The 24,759-nt window shown below is 37.6% G+C and overlaps 2 protein-coding genes and 1 long non-coding RNA gene across 3 annotated transcripts; 2 read left to right on the forward strand and 1 right to left on the reverse strand.

Annotated features, from left to right (window-relative positions):
• Nucleotides 1–549: 549 nt before the first annotated feature.
• Nucleotides 550–10,696, forward strand: LOC105116575 (histone acetyltransferase HAC1-like). The gene is made up of 17 exons (XM_011013993.1): nucleotides 550–608; nucleotides 668–834; nucleotides 1,151–1,265; nucleotides 1,588–1,885; nucleotides 1,976–2,467; nucleotides 2,638–4,469; nucleotides 5,096–5,392; nucleotides 5,482–5,760; nucleotides 6,635–6,763; nucleotides 6,862–7,062; nucleotides 7,179–7,321; nucleotides 7,422–7,734; nucleotides 7,916–8,055; nucleotides 8,458–8,536; nucleotides 8,671–9,063; nucleotides 9,589–9,806; nucleotides 9,904–10,696. Exons 2-17 carry the CDS (start codon nucleotides 668–670, stop codon nucleotides 10,016–10,018), a joined length of 5,211 nt encoding a protein of 1,736 aa, XP_011012295.1. The 5' UTR covers nucleotides 550–608; the 3' UTR covers nucleotides 10,019–10,696.
• Nucleotides 10,697–11,101: 405 nt separating this feature from the next.
• Nucleotides 11,102–15,740, forward strand: LOC105116574 (uncharacterized). The gene is made up of 13 exons (XM_011013992.1): nucleotides 11,102–11,943; nucleotides 12,070–12,282; nucleotides 12,363–12,567; nucleotides 12,695–12,770; nucleotides 12,907–13,042; nucleotides 13,133–13,237; nucleotides 14,080–14,160; nucleotides 14,279–14,368; nucleotides 14,446–14,511; nucleotides 15,021–15,077; nucleotides 15,158–15,235; nucleotides 15,305–15,352; nucleotides 15,466–15,740. The coding sequence occupies exons 1-13, from the start codon at nucleotides 11,410–11,412 to the stop codon at nucleotides 15,535–15,537; spliced, it is 1,761 nt and encodes a 586-aa protein (XP_011012294.1). The 5' UTR covers nucleotides 11,102–11,409; the 3' UTR covers nucleotides 15,538–15,740.
• LOC105116573 (uncharacterized) lies at nucleotides 15,507–16,551 on the reverse strand. Its single transcript, XR_840557.1, has 2 exons — nucleotides 16,057–16,551; nucleotides 15,507–16,012 (listed from the first exon to the last, which is right to left on the reverse strand). It is a non-coding gene; the product is annotated as an uncharacterized LOC105116573 (long non-coding RNA).
• Nucleotides 16,552–24,759: the final 8,208 nt, after the last annotated feature.

Consider the following 24,759-nt stretch of genomic DNA (forward strand, 5'->3'; position numbering starts at 1 on the left):
GGAAGAAAATTCAACTCTTTTGATTTCTTTCTTTCTTCCTCGCCCAACCGAACAAGAACACGAACCAGAAGCAGAACTAAATCACCAAAATCTCCGATTCATTATATTTTTACTTTTAATTCCGATTTCTTTCTCCTCAATCCCTCTGCCATGCCCTGCTCTGGTGTGTAAAAAAATAATAATTCAATTTTCTTTAATTTTTTTAAATTATAGAAAATAGCGATTGGACGATCAATTATCGAACTCGAATCCCAATATCAAAACCTTCTTGCTGCGATCTCTTTCTTTCTATTTCAGCTTCAGGTTTGGTTTTTTTTTTTTAGGTTTGGAAAATTTGATCGATTCTATTCTGTTCCAATTCGGTAGCTAATTCTCTAATTTATTTAGGGTTATGCTTCCTCACTCTTCGAATTATCTTTCCCCTCTTTCAATCTCCCCTTTTTCCTTCGATTTTTACTCATCAATCAATGATTTTTTTTAATTTTTTTTTTCCCAAATTAGTTTCCTTTTATTGATTTTCTGTTTGTTTGTTGCAGTTGGAGGGCATGAGAAGAAGTACAAGAACACTTGGTGGTAAGCTATTGGTGTAAATTTAAAGAGGAAAGGAGATGAATGTGCAAGCGCATGGGCAGGTTTCTAATCAATTACCGCCGCAAGAGGAAAGGAGATGAATGTGCAAGCGCATCTGTCGGGGCAGGTTTCTAATCAATTACCGCCGCAACAGAATGGGAATCAGCAGATGCAGAATTTAGCAGCATCAGCTAATGCTCCTGCGAATATGTACAGCATTGACCCTGAGCTTCGCGGACCTCGCAACTATATACACCAAAAAATGTAAGGCTTTGACTTTCCTTATCAGTTTTAAGTCTCCAATTGTTTCGGAAATTTGTCAGTTTGATTGCTTTTCTAGAAGCATCAATACAGTCTACAGCTACACTCCATTTGGTAATGCTTTTCCAAGTGAAGAAAGCTTCAAATTTCACATTGCATTGCCAAACACACACTACATTTTGCTATTTATTGAAATTGAGAGAATAATATTTTAGTTATTGATTCTACTTACCACTTTACATTTGCACCCTTGTAATACCTGTTTCCTAGACGGAATATTGAAGGACTGATTTTTTTTTTTAATATGTATTCTCTCTAGATTTGAAATTATAATGCGGCGGCACTCTCAGCCGGTGGATGATACACAGAAACAAAAGTTTGAGGGCATCGCCAAACGCTTAGAAGAGGGTCTATTTAAAGCTGCTCAGACTAAGGTTTTTCTCCTTATCCATTTAATTCTTATTTACGGTTGTATTTGGACTGTTGTTTTTGTGTCCACATATCAAATCTTTAATGGATATATTATTATATTCTTCTTTCAGTAAGAAAGGGGATAGATTGATTGCTGAAATCATGTTAACTTCTTTAAAAGACTGATTTTTTTTAATCCTCAGAACAGCTTTAAAATGTAAACCACTAAACTAATTCTTTATTTCTTTACAAATTTGCTGGATTTCATTCCTTGATTGTTCTTCAGGGGTTTGTATTTGTTTTTTTTTTTTTTCAATTTACGCTGCTATTGATTTTGTTTTGTAGGAGGATTATTTGAACCTGAATACCTTAGAGAGTCGTCTGAGTAGTCTGATCAAGCGCTCCTCTACAAATAGCCACAACCAACGGCATCCACAGCTTGTTAATTCTTCCTCATCCATTGGAACCATGATACCAACTCCTGGTATGTCAAACAGTGGGAATTCGAATATGATGACTTCTTCTGTAGATACCATGATGATTACTTCCAGTAGATGTGATACCATAGCACCTCCAGCTGTCAACACGGGGAGCCTGTTGCCATCTAGTGGCATGCATGGAAGTTCCTTAAGTAGATCAGATGGTAACTTTAAGCCTTGTGGTGCTTTTAATCTTCCCTGTTAATGATCAATTTATTTACTTTGTGACCATGTCACACAATCCATGTTTGCAGGAAATCTGTCTAATGGATACCAGCAGTCACCAGCCAATTTTTCCATTAGTTCTGGTGGAAACATGTCATCTATGGGTGTGCCAAGAATGACAAGCCAAATGATTCCAACACCTGGATATAGCAATAACAACAATAATAACCAGTCTTACATGAATGTGGAATCTACTGCTAACAGTGGTGGCTTTTCGACTGCTGACTCTGCTATGGTATCACAGACACAGCAGCCAAAGCAGTACATTGGTGGTCAGAACAGTCGCATACTGCAGAACCTTGGCAGTCAAATGGGTAGCAATATTAGGTCTGGCATGCAGCAGAAATCTTATGGGTTTGCAAATGGTGCCCTAAATGGTGGTATGGGGATGCTTGGGAATAATTTGCCCCTTGTTAATGAGCCTGGTACCTCTGCTGGCTATATGACTTCCACACTATATGCGAATTCACCTAAACCATTGCAACAGCAGTTTGATCAACATCAACGTCAACTAATGCAAGGTAATGCCCCTCTCTCCCCTCCATCCTCTCTTTGGAGATTTATCATGTAATAATTAACTTGAGATTTTTTATTTTTTATTTTTTGGAAGAAAGCAATGTCTAACTGCAGATGAATATCTTACCAGGGGAGGAAGAAAGCAATGCCTAACTGCAGATGAATATCTTACCAGGGGATGGATATGGGATGAGTAATGCTGATTCTTTTGGATCTGGCAACATATATGGTGCTATAACATCTGTTGGATCGATGATAAATGCTCAGAATTTGAGTTCTGCAAGCTTGCAGTCTATGTCCAAAACTAACTCCTCTCTTGTAAATAATCAGTCAAATTTGCATGTCGCACCTCAAGCTGGGCATATAAAGCCTCAATCACTTGACCAGTCTGAAAAGATGAATTTCCAGTCTTCACTTCAACAGCAGCAACTTCCGCAACATCCTCACCAACAGCAACAACTTCAGCAGCAATTTCAACAGCAGCAATTTGCTCAACAGCATCGTTTACAGAAACAGCAAGGTCAGCAGCAACAGCATCTGTTGAACAATGATGCTTTTGGTCAATCCCAGCTCACACCTGATCCTAGCAGTCAAGTGAAGCTTGAGCCTGGAATGGAGCACCATAATGATATTTTGCGCTCACAAACCTCAGAGCACTTCCAAATGTCTGAATTGCAAAACCAATTCCAGCAAAATGTGGTTGGAGACCATTCTAAGAATGCACAAAATCTCAGTCATCCAGCTGGACAGCATGACATGTACTTGTCATTGCCGCAAAATTCACAGCAAATGCAACAGATGTTGCATCCACATCAGTTGGTTTCAGAGTCTCAAAATAATTTTAACAGCCTTTCTGTTGGGACACAATCAGATTCGGCATTGCAGGATCAATGGCATCCACAATCTCAGGACCGGACTTGCGTACCAGGTAGCATGTCACATGAGCAGCATGTCCAAGAGGATTTCCACCAGAGAATATCCGGGCAAGGTGAAGCTCAGCGTAATAATGTGGCTTCAGAAGGATCCATTGTCAGTCAAACAGTACCTCCTAGAAGCACTTCAGAGCTCCAAAATTCAAGTGGTGTCACCTATAGATCTGGAAATGCTAATCGCGATCGGCAATTTAGAAATCAGCAGAAGTGGCTTTTGTTCTTGCGGCATGCCCGGAGATGTCCCGCCCCAGAAGGTCAATGTCCTGACCCTAACTGCACTACTGTCCAAAATTTGTTGAGGCACATGGACAGATGCAAGTCAACTCCATGCCCATATCCTCGATGTCAGCACACCAGGATATTAATTCATCACTTTAGGCACTGCAGAGATGCATGTTGCCCTGTTTGTATTCCTGTTAGAAATTATCTAGAGGCCCAAATAAAGATACAAATGAAGACACGCACACCTCCAGCCTCAGATTCTGGTTTGCCAAGCAAAGGCACTGATAATGGAGAAAATGCAGCTCAACTGGTTTCAAGAACTCCAATTGTTGAAAGCACTGAAGATCTACAACCTTCTCCGAAGCGCATGAAAATAGAGCAATCTTCCCAAACACTTAGACCTGAGAGTGAAGTTTTTGCTGTATCAGCATCTGCAGTCAGTGATGCTCATATAGCCCAGGATGTCCAGCGCCAAGATCACAAACATGGTGATAATAGACTGCCAGTTAAGTCTGAATACATGGAAGTGAAGCTGGAAGTTCCTGCAAGTTCTAGACAAGGAAGTCCTAGTGATAGTGAGATGAAAAGGGACAACATGGATGATGTCAGCAGCCAAATACCTGCAGATGAATCCATGGTACATGATGAGCCTGCCCGTTTAGCCAAGCAGGAGAGTCTTAAAGTTGAGAGAGAAACTGATCCACTTAAGCAAGAAAATGCTACAAAGCCTCCTGAAAATCCAGCTGGAACCAAGTCGGGGAAGCCAAAAATAAAGGGCGTATCATTGACTGAACTGTTTACACCTGAACAAGTGAGGGAGCATATAATAGGCCTCAGGCAGTGGGTTGGCCAGGTAAGATTATGCATCTGACTTTTATGCTTCTCCTTAGTTCATTTACTTTACAGTTTTCTGTATGTTGTAAAAACAATTGTGAAAATATCTGCCAGCAATTTTCTCAAACATCATCATTAGATGATCTCTAGAGGAAGTAAGGCTTGTCCTGACATGGTGTGTAATTTCTGCTCAACCATGAAGCTAGAAGTTACTTTGACATACACTACATGTACGATATTTTATGGTGTATTTAAATATTCAGACTTTTAGCCTGTCCTCTCATTTTGTCAACTGAAACTGTACTGTTTTGGAATGTTTGGTTCTGATTGCTGTTGAGATCTTAGTTTCACTTATGTGTGTATGTTCATAGTGAATGAGTCTTAAGCTCCTTGTATTTATATGATGTGCTAGCTTTATGACTTTCTTGTTTGCTGCTTAATGTGCTACTGACCTTCTGTTGTCCACAGGCTAATCATGAATGAACATTTGATCTTACTTACAGGCTTTTATTGCTGTTAGTAATGATGCAGTTCTCTTTTGCATGCACATCGGGTTTTAAAATTACCATCTGTTCTGCGCATAGCAAATATATTGGTTGGATGATACTAGTTTTCGTTTCTGTTTTTCCACTTTGATTTGTACAGAGTAAGGCAAAGGCAGAAAAGAACCAAGCAATGGAGCATTCAATGAGTGAGAACTCTTGTCAATTGTGTGCAGTTGAAAAGCTTACTTTTGAACCACCACCAATATACTGTACACCCTGTGGTGCTCGCATTAAGCGGAATGCAATGTATTATACCATGGGAGCTGGTGATACACGGCACTTTTTCTGTATTCCATGCTATAACGAGGCTCGTGGGGATACTATTGTTGCTGACGGGACTGCTATTCTAAAGGCAAGACTCGAGAAGAAGAGAAATGATGAGGAGACTGAAGAATGGGTGCGTTTGTCTGTGGTCTTGTATTTGTCCTTCTGCTACTTGGCACTCTCAAATAATCACTCACAATTTACTCTTTCATGCTTGTGCAGTGGGTTCAATGTGACAAATGTGAAGCTTGGCAACACCAAATATGTGCATTATTTAATGGTCGAAGGAATGATGGTGGGCAAGCTGAATATACTTGCCCTAATTGCTACATAGCAGAGGTTGAAAGAGGAGAGCGCAAGCCCTTACCACAAAGCGCGGTTCTGGGGGCTAAGGATTTGCCTAGAACAATACTTAGTGATCATATAGAGCAGAGGTTATTTAGGAAACTGAAGCAGGAAAGACAGGATAGGGCCAAGATGCACGGGAAAAGTTTTGATGACGTGAGTTACATATCATTCTGTGGCCTGTGTTCTTCTGGTTGATTTTTAAAATCTAGAGTTTATTTTTATTCTGCTAACATATGGACTGGTAATGATGAAAATATGCTTGCAATGCAGGTTATATGGAAAGGAGTTTTACTTTTATATAGTATATGCTTAAGAAATTGACATGGTTTAGAGTTTGTTAAAATTTTTATTTGAGTTCCTATGCTTTAATTTTATACGAATTCCTATTCTCTTAAAAAAAGACCAATCAAGTACACTTGTTCTGACTGTATCCTGTATAAGAGTATTTGGACAATGGCACATCAAATGTGTTTCTGGAGTAAATGTATCTGACTGATTGAATCTCTTAAAAATATAGGAACTCAGAAGGGAAAAAAAATGAAGTATAAGAATTCTAATAGAAATTCTACTGAAACATAGGTGCTAAGTCTGTGATTTTCTCTAGAATAAAGCTCCTATTCCAGGACTAACAAATACTATGGGAAATAGTATGATCTGAAATTGTCTGGCAATTGACTACACGAGCTCTTTTTTTGTGACATTGAAACAAGTTTCTATGTAGCTGATGTCATTATTAATTTGTAAGAACAATTAGTTTCCAGAAATACCATCTGGTTGTTTCAATGTGTGGCTGTGTCTCCGATCCTGTTGCGAGTATATTTAGTTGCCAGACATTCTTGCTCTTTGTTTAAAACTTTAGATGAGTGTTCCCACAACAGCACATTTTTGACTTTAAATAGTTCACCACTCTTGTAAATGTCTACTTCTGCTTCCTTGAAGACTTGAGTTTGTCCTAGGTGCTTGAAAATTAGAGCATCAATGCATGTTAATTGGCACAATCTAATCTCTTTAAAAATCTATGTTTTAGGTTCCTGGAGCGGAATCACTTGTAGTTCGAGTAGTTTCATCAGTTGACAAAAAGTTGGAAGTGAAGCAGCGTTTTCTTGAGATATTTCGGGAGGAGAATTATCCAACTGAATTCCCGTACAAGTCTAAGGTTTGCAGGATACCACGTTTGAGACACACGCTTAAGCTTCTGAAAAGCTCTGGGTGCTAAGTATTTCAGAAATAATTCACTGGAATTTTTTCTTTCAGGTTGTTTTGTTATTTCAGAAGATTGAAGGTGTTGAGGTATGCCTGTTTGGCATGTATGTTCAGGAATTCGGATCAGAAGCTCAGTTTCCAAATCAGCGCCGTGTCTATCTTTCTTATCTGGATTCTGTGAAGTACTTCAGACCTGAGATTAAAGCAGTGACAGGAGAGGCTCTTCGTACATTTGTTTACCATGAAATTTTGGTTAGCTTCAAATACTTATCTATCTTCTTTGCAAATGATCCAAGAATGTGAACAATTCATCTGGTTAGGAATTGTAATTGGAGTTTTTTGGCAATTATACCTATTTTATTCTGCAGATTGGATACCTTGAATACTGCAAGAAAAGGGGTTTTACAAGCTGCTACATATGGGCTTGCCCTCCGTTAAAGGGTGAGGATTATATATTGTATTGCCATCCAGAAATCCAGAAAACACCAAAATCTGACAAGCTCCGGGAATGGTGAGCCAAAAAAAACTTCCAAGGAGAGATTCATAGGTTGCTTTACTTTTTTCCTCTCTAACTTTATAATGTGCTTCATTGAATGTCTTTTGGTTTCCAGGTATCTTGCAATGTTACGAAAAGCTGCTAAGGAAAATATTGTTGCTGACCTCGTTAATTTGTATGACCATTTCTTCATATCTAGTGGTGAATCTAAGGCAAAGGTCACAGCAGCTAGGCTGCCCTACTTTGATGGGGATTATTGGCCTGGCGCCGCTGAGGATTTAATTTATCAGCTTAATCAAGAAGAAGATGGGAGAAAACAAAATAAGAAGGGAACTACCAAAAAGACCATTACAAAAAGGGCCCTAAAAGCATCTGGCCAGGCAGATCTTTTTGGCAATGCATCAAAGGATCTGCTACTGATGCATAAAGTAATTCCTATCCCTTATTTCTTACAGCTTAGCATTGTTTCCCAATCAGCTGCTGTTTATCATGATGTTGTTATTTGTGTTACTGTGCAATTTCTGCCACCAGAACCTTGGAGCTTGTTATGATGTCTTCATATTAAGCAGTTATAATTGATTTTCTTCTTACAAAAATATATATCTCCAGCTTGGTGAGACAATTTGCCCGATGAAGGAAGACTTTATCATGGTTCATTTACAGCATTGCTGTTCGCATTGCTGTAATCTAATGGTATCGGGCACCCGTTGGGTTTGCAAGCAGTGCAAAAATTTTCAGATTTGTGACAAGTAAGAATCTTTAATCTTCACCAGTATTGCTGTTTAGTGAAAATATTATGTAACCTGAACATCTGTATTCACTAGCTATTGTAACCTTAACATTGTGTAACAGTAAACGAGAATCAATGGTAATTACTTGGGTGAATAAATGCAGAATTACAATAGCATTATTTCCTTATAAGCTCTATATATGTGTACAAGCTATTTAAGGCCTTAGTAAACAACCATTATTTGACAGGTAGTACAAAACAGATTTCAAAATCTATGTAGTGTTTTTTTTTGTGTGGGTTACAATAGAACAAGCAGGTGTTAGTCTTGTTTCAATTGATGGCTCTTGAAAAGGTGCTTTACATTTCCTTAACTCTTGTGATGATTTTTAAAATTTTGGTTTCTGTGCTTGTATTTCCTTAGGTGTTATGAAGCAGAACAGAAACGTGAAGAAAGAGAGCGGCATCCTATCAACCAAAGGGAAAAGCATGCACTCTATCCTGTAAGTTGCTTGGTCCTAGGAACACTTCTATCTAATTTAGATTAAAATGTCATTACTTTGAAATCCTGTATGGGTTCTGAGCAGAAGTCTTTTCCTTTTCTTTGAATATAAAATAACACTGCAAAATTCTGCAGGATGAAATCACTGATGTACCTGTTGACACAAAGGATAAAGATGAAATTCTTGAAAGTGAGTTTTTTGACACAAGACAGGCATTTTTGAGTCTTTGCCAAGGAAACCATTATCAATATGATACTTTACGCCGGGCTAAACATTCCTCAATGATGGTCCTTTACCATCTTCATAATCCAACTGCTCCTGCATTTGTGACAACGTGCAATATATGCCATCTTGACATCGAAACGGGTCAAGGTTGGCGTTGTGAGGTTTGCCCTGATTATGATGTATGCAATTCTTGTTATCAGAAGGATGGGGGTATGGATCATCCTCATAAGTTGACGAATCATCCATCCTTGGCTGAGCGCGATGCACAGAACAAAGAAGCTAGGCAATTGAGGGTTCTGCAGGTACATAACCTTTTTTGATAGTCTCTAGAGTTCTGACTCGTATCTTGAAAATACAGCTGCTTGTTCTTGGTAAACGGTTCTTCGTTTGTTCATTTGTTATATATGAAGAGCTGTGAACCAGTTGCTTTACTTAATCTTATGGAATAAGCAGTGGAAGATGTTGTGAAGTATTTGTCAATTGGCATGTACCTAGTTACAAGTTATTGCAATTTCTCTAAACAAATTCAGTGTACTTCCCTGAACCCATCAAATGATCTATACTATTCACAACCAGAAGAATCTGAACAATCTGACTTCTTTTTTGTGTTGTTAGATTTTCTATTACAAATGATTTTGTGGAATATAGATGTTATCGTGCTGATAATTACACTGTTGAAGAATGAATGTTAGGATTGACTACTGTGAAACTTAACTTGATGATCCAACACTCCATGATATTTTCATCAGCCAATGTACTGAGTCATCTTTCTGCTAAAATCTTCATGTCCTATAGTGCCTGATGTAATTGTTTATTTGACATTGCAGCTAAGGAAAATGCTTGATCTTCTGGTGCATGCTTCACAATGCCGCTCTCCACATTGCCAATATCCTAACTGTCGCAAGGTGAAAGGTCTTTTCCGTCATGGGATACAATGCAAAACTCGTGCATCTGGGGGCTGTGTTCTGTGTAAAAAGATGTGGTATCTCCTTCAACTTCATGCTCGAGCTTGCAAAGAATCAGAGTGCCATGTTCCACGCTGCAGGTTTATGCATCAACCTTATCTTAAAATCTACAACTTCCTTGGGGAATATTATATTATAAATTCTCATAAATGCATGCATGTATGTATATTTGTCCAGGGATTTGAAAGAACATTTGAGGAGACTTCAGCAGCAGTCTGATTCACGACGAAGGGCTGCTGTGATGGAGATGATGAGGCAGAGAGCTGCTGAGGTTGCTGGCAATTCTGGGTAACCTTTTCTGTATATAATATGGTTGTTTTTGGAGAGAAGGGGACAATAGATATGTGCTGCTCTGAGGTGTCACACAGCTTGAAATGAGGAAGTGAGAGAGTTAAACTTCCTCCGATATTGGTTGTTGGGTTCAGAAGGGGAAAAATACACAATAGCACGACATATTGGTTTAGCATCACAGCTGTTAGGGAATGATTCTTTTATTCATGCGTGGGGTGACTTGCTTTACGTTTCCCTGTTGAAGAAAGCGAGTGAAATTCTTTGACAGAAAGCTTTCCCAGTTCAGCAGCAGCAGCAGCAGCAGCTAACTATTTTCCTGAGTCAGAATATATAGGAGTACTGATGTGATGTGTGTTAGTCATTGGCCCATTTTGGTGATTCTTTTATTTTATTATCTTTGTATTTTGTTTAAAATGCCATTCTCGGTGGCGGCGACTGTACCATGTAATTGTTCTAATCTGTTTAAAATGATGTTCTTACAAAGGAGTGTGTATGGGGAAAAAGGCAGAGGAGGAGATTAGTTTCAATTTCTTCTCTTCTCTTCTTCGTTGCCTCTACCCACACCCTGTTAAGTTTCCCCCTTCAGAGTTGAGAGCTCAGATACTTGACCACCCTTTTTGTAGAACGTCATGTTATTTAAAGATGTTGAAAAAAGTAGAATTCTCCTAATTTGCGCCAATTCGTTATATATATATATATATATATTAAAGATGTTGAAATAAGTAGAATTCTCCTAATTTGCACCAATTCGTTATATATATATATATATATATATTAATATATTCTCATGAGCAGAGTGAAAACAACATTTTAATTTGCTGGGACTAGTAGCTGATGCTAGAAATGAAAGGTACACGGATTCATTTCACTCACTCTAATCAACGCCACAGGAGAAAATTTGAAAAAGAAAAATGAGGTCAGTATTAAAAAAAAAAAAAAAAAGAATGAGAGGAAAATGGGATGTGAACGTGGCAGGTTTGGTGGCTTTAATTGCAGCCGTCGGAAACCTCAAATAATATTATGTGGTCTCCATTTTTTCTTTCTTTTTATCATTTATTTGCCCTTATGATTTTGATCTCTCAAGCCTCAAACATGAAACACCAGCCAACCATTTTTTTCCCCTTTTGTTTTTCCTGGTTTTTGTAATCTTTCTTGTCACAATTATCCACTCATAAATTCAATTTCTGCATATATGCATATAATTAAGTATTTTTTTCTAAGTTGTCAGAAGAAAACGAACAGTTGTCCGAGTTCTGCCATGGACAGAAGAGGAGTAGCTACCCTACTATATATTGCATGTTGAAGAGACTTGGATAATCATTTGTTGATTATATCATAAACCAAATTTAGTCAGTAATCATTAATCAGTGGTAGCAAGAATTTACAGAAAAGATGAGAGCAGCAGTAGCAGCAAGTGCAAGTGTGACTCCAACGACAAATGCGAGTGCCAGTTTGACGAACAGCAATCACTTCAACTTCACCTCACACCGCAAGATTTACACATCTCTCCCGATCTCAACAGTGAAGAACAGCCACAAGAAGAGCACATTAGTTGTGGTGAGAGCAATCAAGGACAGGAAGGAGACGGAGACAGAGACAGAGAATATGAAAGAATATAACAAGGAAAGCACAACAAAGCAGCAGCAACCACTGAATTTGGAGGATGTAAACCCTGTTGGACTTGGAAGGAAGTCAAGGCAGATATTCAATGAGGTGTGGAGGAAGTTCTCAGGGTTGGGACAGATATCAAGAACAACACGTGCAGATGACAAGGAAGCTCTTGATGCATTGCTCATCAGGGAGGGTCCCATGTGTGAGTTTGCTATCCCTGGTGCCCAGAACACCACTGTTCTTGTTGTTGGTGCCACCAGTCGCATTGGCCGCATTGTTGTTAGGAAACTTATGCTCAGGGGTTACACTGTGAAGGTCTTTCTTCTCCCTCCCCCTTATTATTGGGGTTAATATTCTTGATTCCTTAAGTCTTGGTATATTAATTAATTAATTAATGCAGGCTTTGGATAATTCTTAGTATTAATTAATTAATTAATGCAGGCTTTGGTGAGAAAGCCAGATGAGGAAGTTGTGAACATGCTTCCCAGGTCAGTGGAGATCATGATAGGGGATGTGGGAGATCCCTCTACCCTTAAGGCAGCGGTGGTGGGCTGCAACAAAATCATATATTGTGCCACTGCTCGGTCTTCCATCACTGGAGATCTTTTCAGAGTTGATCACCAAGGGGTTTCTAATCTCACCAAAGCCCTTCAGGTAGTGTCTCACATTCATTTTCAGCTGAATCAAACCTCCCTTGTCATGTCTTTGAGTAATTACACATTACAAAATTGCAGGACTACAACAACAAACTAGCTCAACTACGAGCCGGAAAAAGCAGCAAAAGCAAGCTCTTGCTTGCAAAGTTCAAATCCGCAGATTCATTGAATGGCTGGGACGTTCGTCAAGGAACTTACTTCCAGGATGCAGTTGCTTCGAAGTATGATGCAGGAATGGATGCTAAATTTGAGTTCACCGAGGCCGGAGATGCAGTTTTCTCAGGTGAAATATGTGCTAACATAATTGAGAGAGACAGCATTTACATTGACGTTTAGTAAAGTTTTGTATATACAACTGCTAAAAGTTCTATGCATGCTTTCTTTTACTCTGTTATTCATCTCGCCTATAGGGTATGTTTTCACTAGGGGAGGCTATGTTGAATTGTCAAAAAAGCTATCACTTCCTTTGGGTTATACTCTTGACAGGTACGTGATACATAAAGATCAATAGCTCCTTATATCACTAGAAGCTGGATGTTAATAGATTTCCTGATGGCTTATTCTTTCGCATCCACCTTGAATGCTTATCACACTCCTAAAATAAAATTTTCCTTGGGGTTAGGTATGAAGGTCTAGTGCTCTCTGTTGGTGGAAATGGAAGATCTTATGTTTTGATACTCGAAGCTGGTCCTTCAGTTGACACAACTCAAAGCAAATTGTATTTTGCAAGAATTAGCACCAAAGTAGGATTTTGTAGGGTGAGCATCTCTGATACCTTTCTTTTAGTGCTATACAGATCCAGATTCCAATTTCTTCTTTTAACAGCTTCTGTTTTGTGTAAATGGCAGGTAAGAGTGCCATTTTCTGCCTTCCGCCCTGTAAAACCAGATGATCTGCCATTGGACCCATTTCTTGTACACACAATGACAATCCGCTTTGAGCCCCGAAGACAGGTTTGTCTATCAGTGAATTGTCATAAAAATACTAAAGAAATATTATGCTGTTTCGTTTTAGAATGAAAAGTATCATTAATATGAGATTTCAGCATTCATTTTCTTTCAATGGTTGTGAGATGATTGGTTTTTTTTATTTGCCTTGGGTCTTTATATCTCAATTCTTATTTGAATTTGGCTTAATTGATTGGGATGAGATGCCACTCATTGTTAAGATTGCCCCAAATTGGATAAAATACAGTTAAAGCAACTACGTGACAAGATTTAATCACATGAAAATCACTTTTCCATGGAGGAGAATTCTTCATTTTTAAAGTTCTTTTGGAAACATGCTGAAATCTTTAACTGGATCCACAATTTCCAATTTTCCATTGTGGTTGTCACTACATAATTTGTTAAGAAGTTGCTTGAGAATTTGGTCTAAAAGCTTAAGTTATAGGTCAGCAGATCCATACATACTTCATGCATGATCAGTACGTGTTGGTAATGTAAGGCATCTTAGCTAGTTATGGCTTCCTTTTCAAGGTAACATGTATTTTCTTGATGTGATTGCTTATCTGTATTACTGTTTGAAGCATTGCTTGTCACTATAATTTGGTTTTGCCATTAGGATTATTTTTTATAGTGAATTTGCTAGTTTGTCTATTTTCTTTCAAGAAATGGAACTTTGCATTTTAGTTTTTCTTCCTTTTTTTTTTGCGTGAATGAAAAATTGGATTTTCCAGAAAAGATGTGGTCTAAAGGATTTTTTTTTATGATGTGCTTTACAAGCATGGACCTTGTGGAGTTGCATTTTGGTTTTGGTCCAGCTACGCTGATTATATTCAATATTCTTGCTACAGAGACCTGTTGAAGCACCTGCAGGAGCGAAGCAAGACCTGAGAAGCTTTAAGCTTATATTGGAATACATAAAAGCTTTACCTGTAAGTGCTCTGCTACTGCTGCTCAAAATAACATCTAGATAATCTTTTCTGTTCTAAGAGTTATATTTGGAAACTAGAAGTTTTCCTGTTTATTAAGACTATTATGAATGGTATGCAGACTGGGCAAGAAACAGACTTTGTCTTGGTCTCATGTACAGGATTAGGAGTGGAACCCACAAGAAGGGAACAAGTTCTGAAGGCCAAGAGGGTTAGCACCATTTTCTGATTTTTTCCTTTCTTTTTATTTTCTTGCCTAGTCACACTTGTCGGTCAAACATTTTCCAGGCCGGGGAAGACTCGCTGAGGAGATCAGGACTTGGATACACAATCATTCGCCCTGGTCCCCTACAGGTAATTATTGTTCTTGTCTACAGAATTCTAACATTAATTAGCCATACAGCAGTGGATGACTGACCTCTTTTAAGATCAACATTAGTGCTTACAAGCATTGCTATTTTTTTTTTCTTGACTAGCATGGTGTTGATATCCAACAAACTCATATCTTAATAGCATTTGGTTTCTGAGAGGAGAAAGTGTTATAGAGTTTGTGACACCAGTATGTCATTGTACATAGAAAGACACAAGTTCGATTGCTGCTTTTCTGTGTTGTAAATTGATCTGAAGAAATCATTTTTGTCAATAGCAGCTTCTAATTAATATCTCCAAGTGTCATTGCAGTCTTTTTTTGATATCTTGCCTAAAGTTGTCCTAGATAAATCTCAATGGACAACTGGTAGTTGTAGATGTAAATTCTTTAATGTATAGTTATTCGAGTTGCTTTATCTCTAGCAAATTAGATGTTTGAACAGTCCAAGCCCAGCCCCAACATGGAAAACATAATGAAAGCTTGCTTTTCGCAGGAGGAGCCAGGTGGTCAACGTGCACTAATATTTGATCAAGGAAATAGGATTTCTCAGGTGAGAACTAATTATTCTTCAGCATAGAAGAGGACATTATTGAACTTAATTCAATATCCTAATATTTTTGCTTAAATTAGGGAATTAGTTGTGCTGATGTGGCTGATATCTGCGTGAAGGCATTGCACGATTCGACTGCAAGAAACAAGAGCTTTGATGTGGGTAACATTCAGTTTAGGTTTGAGATTAACTAAAGTTAGATGGAAGACTGAATTTTGATTGTGCAGGTCTGTTACGAATACGTTGCTGAGCAAGGGAGGGAGCTCTATGAACTTGTAAGGAACATACAAATATAGTAGCTTTTTAATGCAAAAGAATAAAACTATCATATATATATATTCGTAGGCTTGGATAGAATTTAAGACTACAATATGTATTTCTTGTGCAGGTGGCGCATTTACCTGACAAAGCAAACAACTATTTGACACCAGCACTATCTGTTTTGGAGAAGAACACTTGACTGACTATGCTTCATGCAAGGAAATATCATACTCTCTGCTACCGCCCTCGGAGAAATTTTTTCTTGTTCGACCTCTTTTTACTTGCAATAAAAACATATTCGTTCTGTTTCCTTTGCTATGATTCGTGTCCATCGTATAGTTTTCATAATGTATATTGGTGTATAGCCTCGGAAGATATAGTAAACTGTATATTTCAGTGCAAGCTGATGATCTTGATTGAAAAAGAAAAGATAAGGCAATGAACAACATGGTTCGTTTGATGGGTAGGGTAGACAGTGTACAAAATAAACTTTCCGATCGCCCTTTTGTTTTCTTTGACAGAATCATTGATAACTCAGATTTGTTACATTTGGTCAAAGCAAGCTTTTCCTCTGCAAGTAAATAGTTTGCCGAGGGATGGGGTGTCATTTAACTGGGCAGAGCAGGCATGGCCTCGTTTCTGTACTCGATGAAAACTTAAATCGGCTGGTAAGCCTAGTGAAATGAAAACACTAAAAAACTTAAATCGGCTGGTAAGCCTAGTGAAATTGAGCAAGAACTTCCGATTATGTATGTTCTGTATCCATATTATGAAATTGAAATTGGATTAATTCAAGTTGTTTAATGCTGTTTCATGTCTCTAGTCTTTCTTTGCATGACTTTTAGCTAACAAGACACAAAATAGACAAGTGGGATTAATGGTAGTAGGATCAGTGACATCTCCAAGCCACAGAAATTTTGACCGGTGGAAACGACAGGGACACGGGATCGGCGTCCAGAGAGGAACCCCACATCGGTTAGGAGCACCTAGCCAAGCCAACACCATCTTGTATTGTAATTGGAAGTTGTAGAAAAGGAGAATCTGAGACAGCTTGGCTTGGAACTGGGTGGTCTCTTTAATTAGGATGCTTCATCAAATTTTAAAGCCATTAAAAAAAAAATGAAGCAAACCTAACTGCACGTGCATCAAGATCAGTAGCTACCTAGTTAGCATAATGCTAATTTATGCCGCAAGTCCACCTGTTTTTAGTAAATCAAGCACTTTACGATATATTCTTGCAGTGGCGGAGCCACAGGAAAACAAAAGGGGAATTGCCCCCTTAATTTTTTTTTAATATTTCGAAAAGGGGAATTGCCCCTTAATTTTTTTTTAATATTTTTTATATTAAAATATTAATATATTTGTTTAGTGAATTATTCTTATACGGAAGGAAAGTTGTTATTATTGTTTATTAATGTTGACTCATATATATAAGTGCAACTCATTGCCTTAATTTTTTTTTCTTTTTCCTTTTTTTTTTTATCATTTTCTTGACTAACAAAGTTTTTTTTTGTTCTTTTCATGAACTCTCATTCCATGCCTCTTCCATATGCAATTTTTTTTTATCAAGTATAATTAAGCAATTAATTTTTTTACTTTTTGCTTTATGCTTTAGATAAATTTTCTTCATCTTTTCTATTTGTTTTATTATCTAATTTTAGTTTTATTCTTTTATAATTAGATATTTAAAACATTAGGGTTTATGATAATTTAGGGGTTTTGATATAAATATATTCAAAATAAATGTTTAAATATGCTAATTTAATCTATTAAGTGTTTCTTTTCTTATTATAAAGGAATAAATTAATATTCATGCAAAACCACTATTGTTGGCATCTCTTGCATTGACAGAGTAGTTTATTAAAATTTATTTTCACATGATTTGTTTGTAAGTAAAATATCAAGTAGAAAACATGGCTTTCAAGCATTGTTCTCCTTACACATACATTAGGCATTGTTTCTCAATTAAATGTCTAGAAATGATTAAATATAATTTAATCAACATACTTATTATATGCATATAGATATGAATTGAAATAGGTTTTGATTTTGATGAATTGATGTGTATTTTGCTATGAACTTTATATGAAAAATTTAGAATTATTGTGTAACTCAACTAACTTTTGTTTAACAGTGAATTATTATGTAGTTGTGTTAATTGTTATGTAGACATTAATAATGATAAAAAAATCCAGCAGGTTCATATTAAATTAACATGTCACTAGATAAGTATTTTAAGTGTAAATTCTTTGAGGATGAAGAATCAGTTAAAGCTTCATGTCATGCAACTCAATCAAGTTTAAAGAAAAGTTATATTGAAACCAACCTTGACACTCTTCTTGCTGACTCTAGCTTAAGAAGACTAATTTATGAATACCATATAAATAATAGGAATGCAATTCAAAAAGCTTATTTACAAAAAAAGTCCTTATCAACCTTCACACTACGATTTTTCTTAAAACAAATTTGAGAATATGTTAAAACTACAAAGCTTTAATTCGGCTTGGTTTGGTGTATACCCAACATGGTTAGAGTACAATATAGCTAAAGATGCCACCTTTTATTGTATTGTTACTTCTTCAAGTCAAAAGGAGGTGTTGATTCGTTTATGGGTGATGAGTTTTCAAATTGGAAAAAAAAGGAAAGATTTAATCTTCATATTAGAAAGTCTAATAGTAGTCACAATGTAGCTCAGATAAAATGTGAGAGTTTGATGAATGAAAAACAAAGTATTATAACTTTGTTATCTGAGTAGACAATAAAGAGTTAAAATGATTATCGAACTCGATTGAATGCTTCAATAGAGTGTGCTTATTTTTTGTTGCACCAAGGACTTCCATTTCATGGCTATGATGAATGTGAATGTTCAAGCAAGAATGAAAATTATCTAGAGCTCTTGCATTTCCTTTCCAGAAGTAATAAAGCTATTAAAAGAGTTACTTTCAGTAAAGCTTCTAAACATAACAAATTGACTTCTTTAGATATTCAAAAAGACATTACTCAAGCTGCTGTAGAGGAGATTATAAATATGATTATCAAATATTTAGGTGACTCATTATTTTTAATTTTAATTAATGAGTCACGTGACATATCAATCAAGGAATAAATAACAGTTATTTTACAATATTTAGACCATAATGGACATATAATTGAATGTTTTTTTAGAATTCAACATGTGTTAGATACAACTGCTAATTCACTCAAGATAGCTATTGAAACTTTGTTTTTCTAAACATAGGCTAAACATATTAAAATTGCATAGTCAAGGATATGTTTAAGCTAATAATATGTGAGGTGAATTGAATGACTTGAAAACACTTATTCTAAATAATAATCCAAGTGCATAATAAAGTTTAAGATGTCTTTAATTTTATTTCTAGCATTATAAACATAGTTGGAGCATTATATAAAAGGATGGAGGTGATTAAAGAAAAAAAATATGCTATAATTATTGAAGGACTTGAAAATGAAGAGATTTCTAGTAGATAAGGCCTGAATCAAGAAACTTTTTTTAGAAGGTATGGTGATACTCGTTGGGGCTCCCACTATGTTACAATTATTCTTCAACTTGGAATGTTTTTATCAGTTCTTGATGTGCTTGAGATTATAAAGGAGGATAGAATGAACTCAGAACAAAGAACAAAATCAGTCATTTTAATGGGTATTATGGAATCATTTAATTTTGAGTCCATGCTTCATTATTTGAGAAGTATACTAACATCAAGACATAGAAAATGCTATGAGTTTATTGAAAATATTAAAGGAACGATTCAAAATGATGAGAGAGAATGATTAAGAATCTTTGCTGGAAGAAGTGTCATCTTTTTGTATCAAACATGATATTGATATTTTAAACATAGATGATGAGTACAAGCTTCGTGGGTGTTCAAGTCGAAAATCTAAAGGGATTACAAACCTATACCATTTCTATTATAAATTGTCTAACAATACCATTAACATGCAACTTAATAAGTTGGATGATCATTTTATTGAGACGAGTACGAAGCTATTTCTTTGTGTGACATGTTTAAACCCAAGTGACTTTTTCTCTACTTTCAACAAAGAAAAGCTTATTCACCTTACTTTTTTTTATTTTTATCCTAGTGAATTCTCTATAGTGGATTTTATGGTACTTAGTGACCAACTTGATATATATATTATTGATCTACGTGGTGATGATGAGTCCTCTTGCCAAGAGGTGCAACTTGATCATAACAAGCTTGTTTGCATTTTATACAGTTTTAACCTCAGCAGCTGCAGGAGTAATTAGGGCGCAACAACAACAAACAGAGACTCTATCAAATATACCACAAGCATTCTTACAATCCTTAGAAGATATTGATACACACTCTCCACCAGATAACATGGGGTTTAGGGGTTTTAGGGTTTGAGGTTTGGGGTTTCAGGTTTAGGAGTTTTGGATTTAGGGGTTTCAGGTTAGGGTTTGGGTTTTGAGTTTCAAGGGGTTTGAGTTTCGGGTTGGGGTTTAGGTTTGAAATTTCAGGTTTTGGGGTTCTGAGTTTTGGGTTCGGGCTCCAAGTTTCTAATTTCGAGCTTCAAGGTTTGGGATGTTGAGGTTTAGGGTTTGGGGTTTGAAATTTTAGTTTTAAGGGGGTTCATTTGTGCACTTCTAGAGAGAGAAGTTAGAGAGAGGTTAGAGAGAAAAGATAAGAAGGGGTGGTGATCAGACTGCCATATCACTAGCGTCCATCGTTGGATCAGGCCAAGATTTGGATTTGTTGTTCACCTCACCATTGTCTACATTCTGACCAAAGGGATCGTCAATATCTACCATAGTTTGAGAAATTTAATTGTTCAAAGTTTTTTAAAAACCCCCCTCAAACCTGTTGCAATCGTCGTTGGATCAATACAATTTAGGGTATGTTGTGTGTCCCTATATTTCATATATTCTGACTAGAGATATTGTTTATATTTAACACCACTAGAGAAATCTTACCGTTTGAAGATTTCTAGAAAAAACCACTCGCATAATAGTTAGAGCATCAGCCTATTTTTCCTCTGTCTACCGTTGGACTAATCTGAATTTTGGATATGTGATGCATCTAGTTATGTTACACATTCTGAATGGTGGAGATTATATGCAAACGTTTCAAAAAAGTGTTATGCACGTTCAACAGTGGCTCATCAAATATGTGTGGAGCTGATGTTTAAATTGAGCTTATATTTAATTGTGATCTAGGAAGCTGAAGAGTTATGAAAAGTGCCAGGTTTTTGGCCACTTATGCCAACGTTTAGTTGGTAAGCAGGTTAACCGTGATACCTCTCATAGTCATCAAGTTAAAGATAATGCCTCACCTGTCATAAACACATATAAGATGTCCTTTAAAGCCTCATATTTCTCTGATACAAATTCCTTAGTAGAGACAAATACACATTCCTCAACTGATATTAAAGATTCTTTAGATGAGACAGACTTAAATGAGTTAGCTTCTAATTCCCCTATTAAGGCTCTACTAAAGTGATTTGATCTTGGAGATGTTAATCCAATAACTTCTTCATCATCCATAGAAGACCATGTTAGGACATCACTATTAGAATTGCCTTTGTGCATTACGAGTAAGCAAATGTCTTTACCATCATCTTCTGAGACCAGTTCTTCATCTCAGGTACCTACCACAAATTTAATTGAGATGACACCATCTTGTGTGCCTCTTTCAACATCTGCACAATCTATTGGATATGATGACACATGATTTACTCTTGTTACTCGGAGGAAAAAGAAGAAGGATATACTCGAGATGAAAACTCGGGCAACTCCTACACCTACGGTTTAGGGTTTAGGGTTTTTATGGTTTGGGGTTAAGGTTTTGGGAATGAGGGTTTAGAGTTTAGGGTTTCGGGTTTTGGATTTAGGGCTTAGTGCTTAGGGCTTAGGGTTGAGGATTGAAGGTTTAGGGTTTTAGGGGTTTAGGGTTTTAGAGTTTAGGGTTGAGGTTTCAGGGTTTAGGGTTTAGGCTTTTTGGGGTTTGAGTTTGGGGTTTGGGGTTTCGGGTTGAGAGTTGAGGGTTTAGGGTTTAGAGTTTAAGGTTTTAGGGTTTTGGGGTTTGGAGTTTGGGGTTTCAGATTTAGGGTTTAGAATTTAGGGGTTCAGGGGCGATAACAAGCTGCTGTAGGCGATTCCAAGGAGAAACTCTACCCCACCGGCCGTACCACCTCCCCTGATCTTAGCTAAAGGTATTCTTCTTCTCTGATCCCAGTCTCTCATTGTTCCTTTACCATTGCTCCATACATTCACCGACTAAAAAACCCATATACTATCATCATTTTTCACTCGCCTCTCTTTTTCTTTCTTTTCTGCCAAAAACCTACACCTTACCATGATGTCTCAAGTCACACTGCCATCAATCTCTCCCATTACCACTACCCCTACACTGTCTCAGCCGCCTACCGAACCCATACATGAAACCACAAAAGAACCATCGTAAGACTACATCCCAAGCTGGCCAAACCTCATGGGCAGATCGTGTTCGAGTTTCGGGTTCCAGTACCCGTTTCACGTTAGATCCTATTCCTAGACAACCAGTAGGGCAGTGCCTCAAGATTACAGAACAAATGCTACTAGACAACACTGAACAATGGACAAGATGCATGATTGGTTTCTTTCCAGGGTTTAAAATGCCTTATCATGCAGTTAATGCCATTGCTTCTAGGGTATGGCGTCAGTGTGGTCTTGAGAATGTTATGACCACAGGTAATGGTTTCATGATCTTTCGTTTTAAGACGGAAGAAGAGATGCATGCTGTCCTTGAAAAAGGGCCATGGATGTTTGGTGGGCAGAATATTATTCTTCAACAATGGCACCCACGCTACAACTTTGACAAAAGCCAAATTTCCACCCTTCCAGTGTGGATTCGACTTCATGGTTTGCCCTTTCCTTTGTGGTCCAAGCAGGGATTGAGTTCAGCAGCCAGTATGGTTGGCAAGCCATTATCATGTGATGAGCTCACATATAATTGCACTCGACTTGAATATGCACGTTTATGTGTTGAAATTGATGCATCCTTGCCTTTTGTCCACAGCTTTGAAATTGATTGTCCACTCTCTTCAGCTCCTATTACAGTGACAGTGGATTACGAATGGAAACCAACGCGATGTGAGCAATGCAAATTCTTTGGCCATTCATGCAAGTCTTCCACTGCTACTGCACCTTCTCCACAAATCACATCCATGGCAACCACATCCCCCACTATACTAAACACCACTACCACTACCACCATCATCCAAGCCAAACCTCACCCTACCCCATTACAACCACAGCCTCCACTACTGCCTTTAACCCAAACTCAACAACAGCATCCACCTATGCCTTTGTCCCAGCCTCAAGCACAACCTCTATCTATGCCATTATCCCAGCCTCAACCGCAACCTCCAACTTTGCCATTCTCCCAGTCACAACCACAGCCCCCACCTCTACCTTTATCCCAACCACCTACATACAATCTCCAAGCACTAGAAGCATGTGATTCTAGCAATGATTCAGGTACTAAATGTCCAGAACTTCAGCCTCATCATATTCAATTCCTTAATCCCAGTACTTGTTTAGAAAGTAAAATGGATTCATTAAGAACTATTAGTGCAACTTCTTCTGATGCTTTGGAACATTCAGTTGAAACCTCTCCTATTTCTGAACCCCCTGAAAAGCTTCATTCCCCATCTCCTTCCCCACAGATAGTGAGGAAAAAAAAAGGAGGAAAGAAGAAAAAGGAGGCCAAAGGCCGATAATCCTACACCCACCTATCTCTAAATAAATGTTTATAGTTGGAAGCTGGAACATATGGGGTCTTAATAGCCTCCAAAAACAAAAAACCGTCCATGCTTGGACACAAAAACACAACCTTGACATCATTGGCCTTTTAGAAACTAAGATAGTTGCCGCTAACTTAGCATCCATTGAACCAAGACTTGTTCCCTCTCATTGGCAATATATCTCAAACACAGCATCCTGCCCAACTTGCCGAATCCTTGTTGGCTGGAATCCTCATAAACTACACCTTACCTCTTTACAATCCTCCTCACAATGGCTAACCTGTGAAGCCACCCAACGAAACCAACCTACCCCTATCCGTATCGCCTTTGTCTATAGCCATAACACACCAGCCGAACGACAAGCTTTATGGCAATATATTACACAAGAGAGCTCTCAAAATGCTTGTATCCCATGGATTGTACTGGGAGACTTTAATGCAATTATGCAACCGGATGACAGGTCTGGTGGGGATATTCACTGGCCTTGCTATCAAAGATGATTTCAATACATGTATCAGACATTCTGAATTACTTCAAGTCCCTTACACAGGCATTAAATACTCTTGGCATAATGGACAACATGGCAACAATTTAATCCAAAAGAAGCTCGACTGGATAATAGGGAATACAACATGCATTTTATGTGGCACTCACACAGAGACACATGGCCATTTATTCTTTGAATGCCCAACTTCTCAAATTGTTTGGCAAACTGCTAATGCCAGAGCAAATATTTATTGGCCCTGCTGCACCTGGCCAAATCTACTACAATGGGGTTCAACACATTATGGCCGCAAGAAGGATATACAACACCTTATAGCGCGTTTTTTGCTCTCAGCCACTGTCTACATACTTTGGCATAAACGCAACAAGAGAGTCTTCAACAACCAATATCAATCTGCAACAAACATAGCAGAGGAAGTTTTTCAACAGGTTAGAACACAAGTAACAACAATGGAGTTTTCATACAAAATACCTACCGCTATATGCAACATCTGGGGAATCAAGGAGTGAGAACCAGTCGCTATTGGGAGACTTGCAGGACTGCAGGATTGCAAATTTGCAGCACTAAATATTCTGTGAAACAATTAATTGTGGAATGGAGCATGGAGACAAATGACACTGTTTCTCACTGTTCACGTAAAGATGCATGGCTTTTCTTATTCATGTTTGCTTGGGAAGACCATTTTTTTTGGTATTATGCATGGCCGCCACTGTACATTCAGAGGCCATGCATAATCTTCTTTCATTTTCTTATTAATTTTCTATTGTAAAGCTGCAGCTAAGTTTTTCTATTTTATCTTCTTTGCTATGTAATTCTCTTGGGGAATGCCCCTCGTAATTATGTAGCGGATTTTCTCTTCTATTTATATATATCTTAACTTTTCCAAAAAAAAAAAGTTTAGGGTTTAGGGTTTAGGTTTTAGGGTTTAGGGTTTCGGGTTTAGGGTTTAGGTTTTAGGGTTTAGGGTTTCGGGTTTAGGGTTTAGGTTTTAGGGTTTAGGGTTTAGGTTTTAGGGTTTAGGGTTTAGGTTTTAGGGTTTAGGGTTTTAGGGTTTAGGGTTTAGGGTTTAGGGGTTTAGGGTTTTGGGGTTTGGGGTTTGGGTTTGGGTTTGGGTTTAGGTTTAAGGGTTTAGGGGTTTAGGGTTTAGGG

Source organism: Populus euphratica, unplaced genomic scaffold (assembly GCF_000495115.2).
Source record: "Populus euphratica unplaced genomic scaffold, PopEup_1.0 scaffold993.1, whole genome shotgun sequence".
Lineage (NCBI taxonomy): Eukaryota > Viridiplantae > Streptophyta > Magnoliopsida > Malpighiales > Salicaceae > Populus > Populus euphratica.

What these genes read in the sequence shown, in the direction of transcription:
- LOC105116575 (XM_011013993.1), top strand. Translation starts at nt 668, where the DNA reads ATGAATGTGCAAGCGCATCTGTCGGGGCAGGTTTCTAATCAATTACCG. An exon ending in TCAGGCAGTGGGTTGGCCAG is followed by an intron (nt 4,470 to 5,095) that starts GTAAGATTATGC and finishes TGATTTGTACAG; the next exon opens with AGTAAGGCAAAGGCAGAAAA. An exon ending in ACGGGAAAAGTTTTGATGAC is followed by an intron (nt 5,761 to 6,634) that starts GTGAGTTACATA and finishes TCTATGTTTTAG; the next exon opens with GTTCCTGGAGCGGAATCACT.
- LOC105116574 (XM_011013992.1), top strand. Translation starts at nt 11,410, where the DNA reads ATGAGAGCAGCAGTAGCAGCAAGTGCAAGTGTGACTCCAACGACAAAT. An exon ending in AATACATAAAAGCTTTACCT is followed by an intron (nt 14,161 to 14,278) that starts GTAAGTGCTCTG and finishes AATGGTATGCAG; the next exon opens with ACTGGGCAAGAAACAGACTT. An exon ending in AAGGAAATAGGATTTCTCAG is followed by an intron (nt 15,078 to 15,157) that starts GTGAGAACTAAT and finishes TGCTTAAATTAG; the next exon opens with GGAATTAGTTGTGCTGATGT.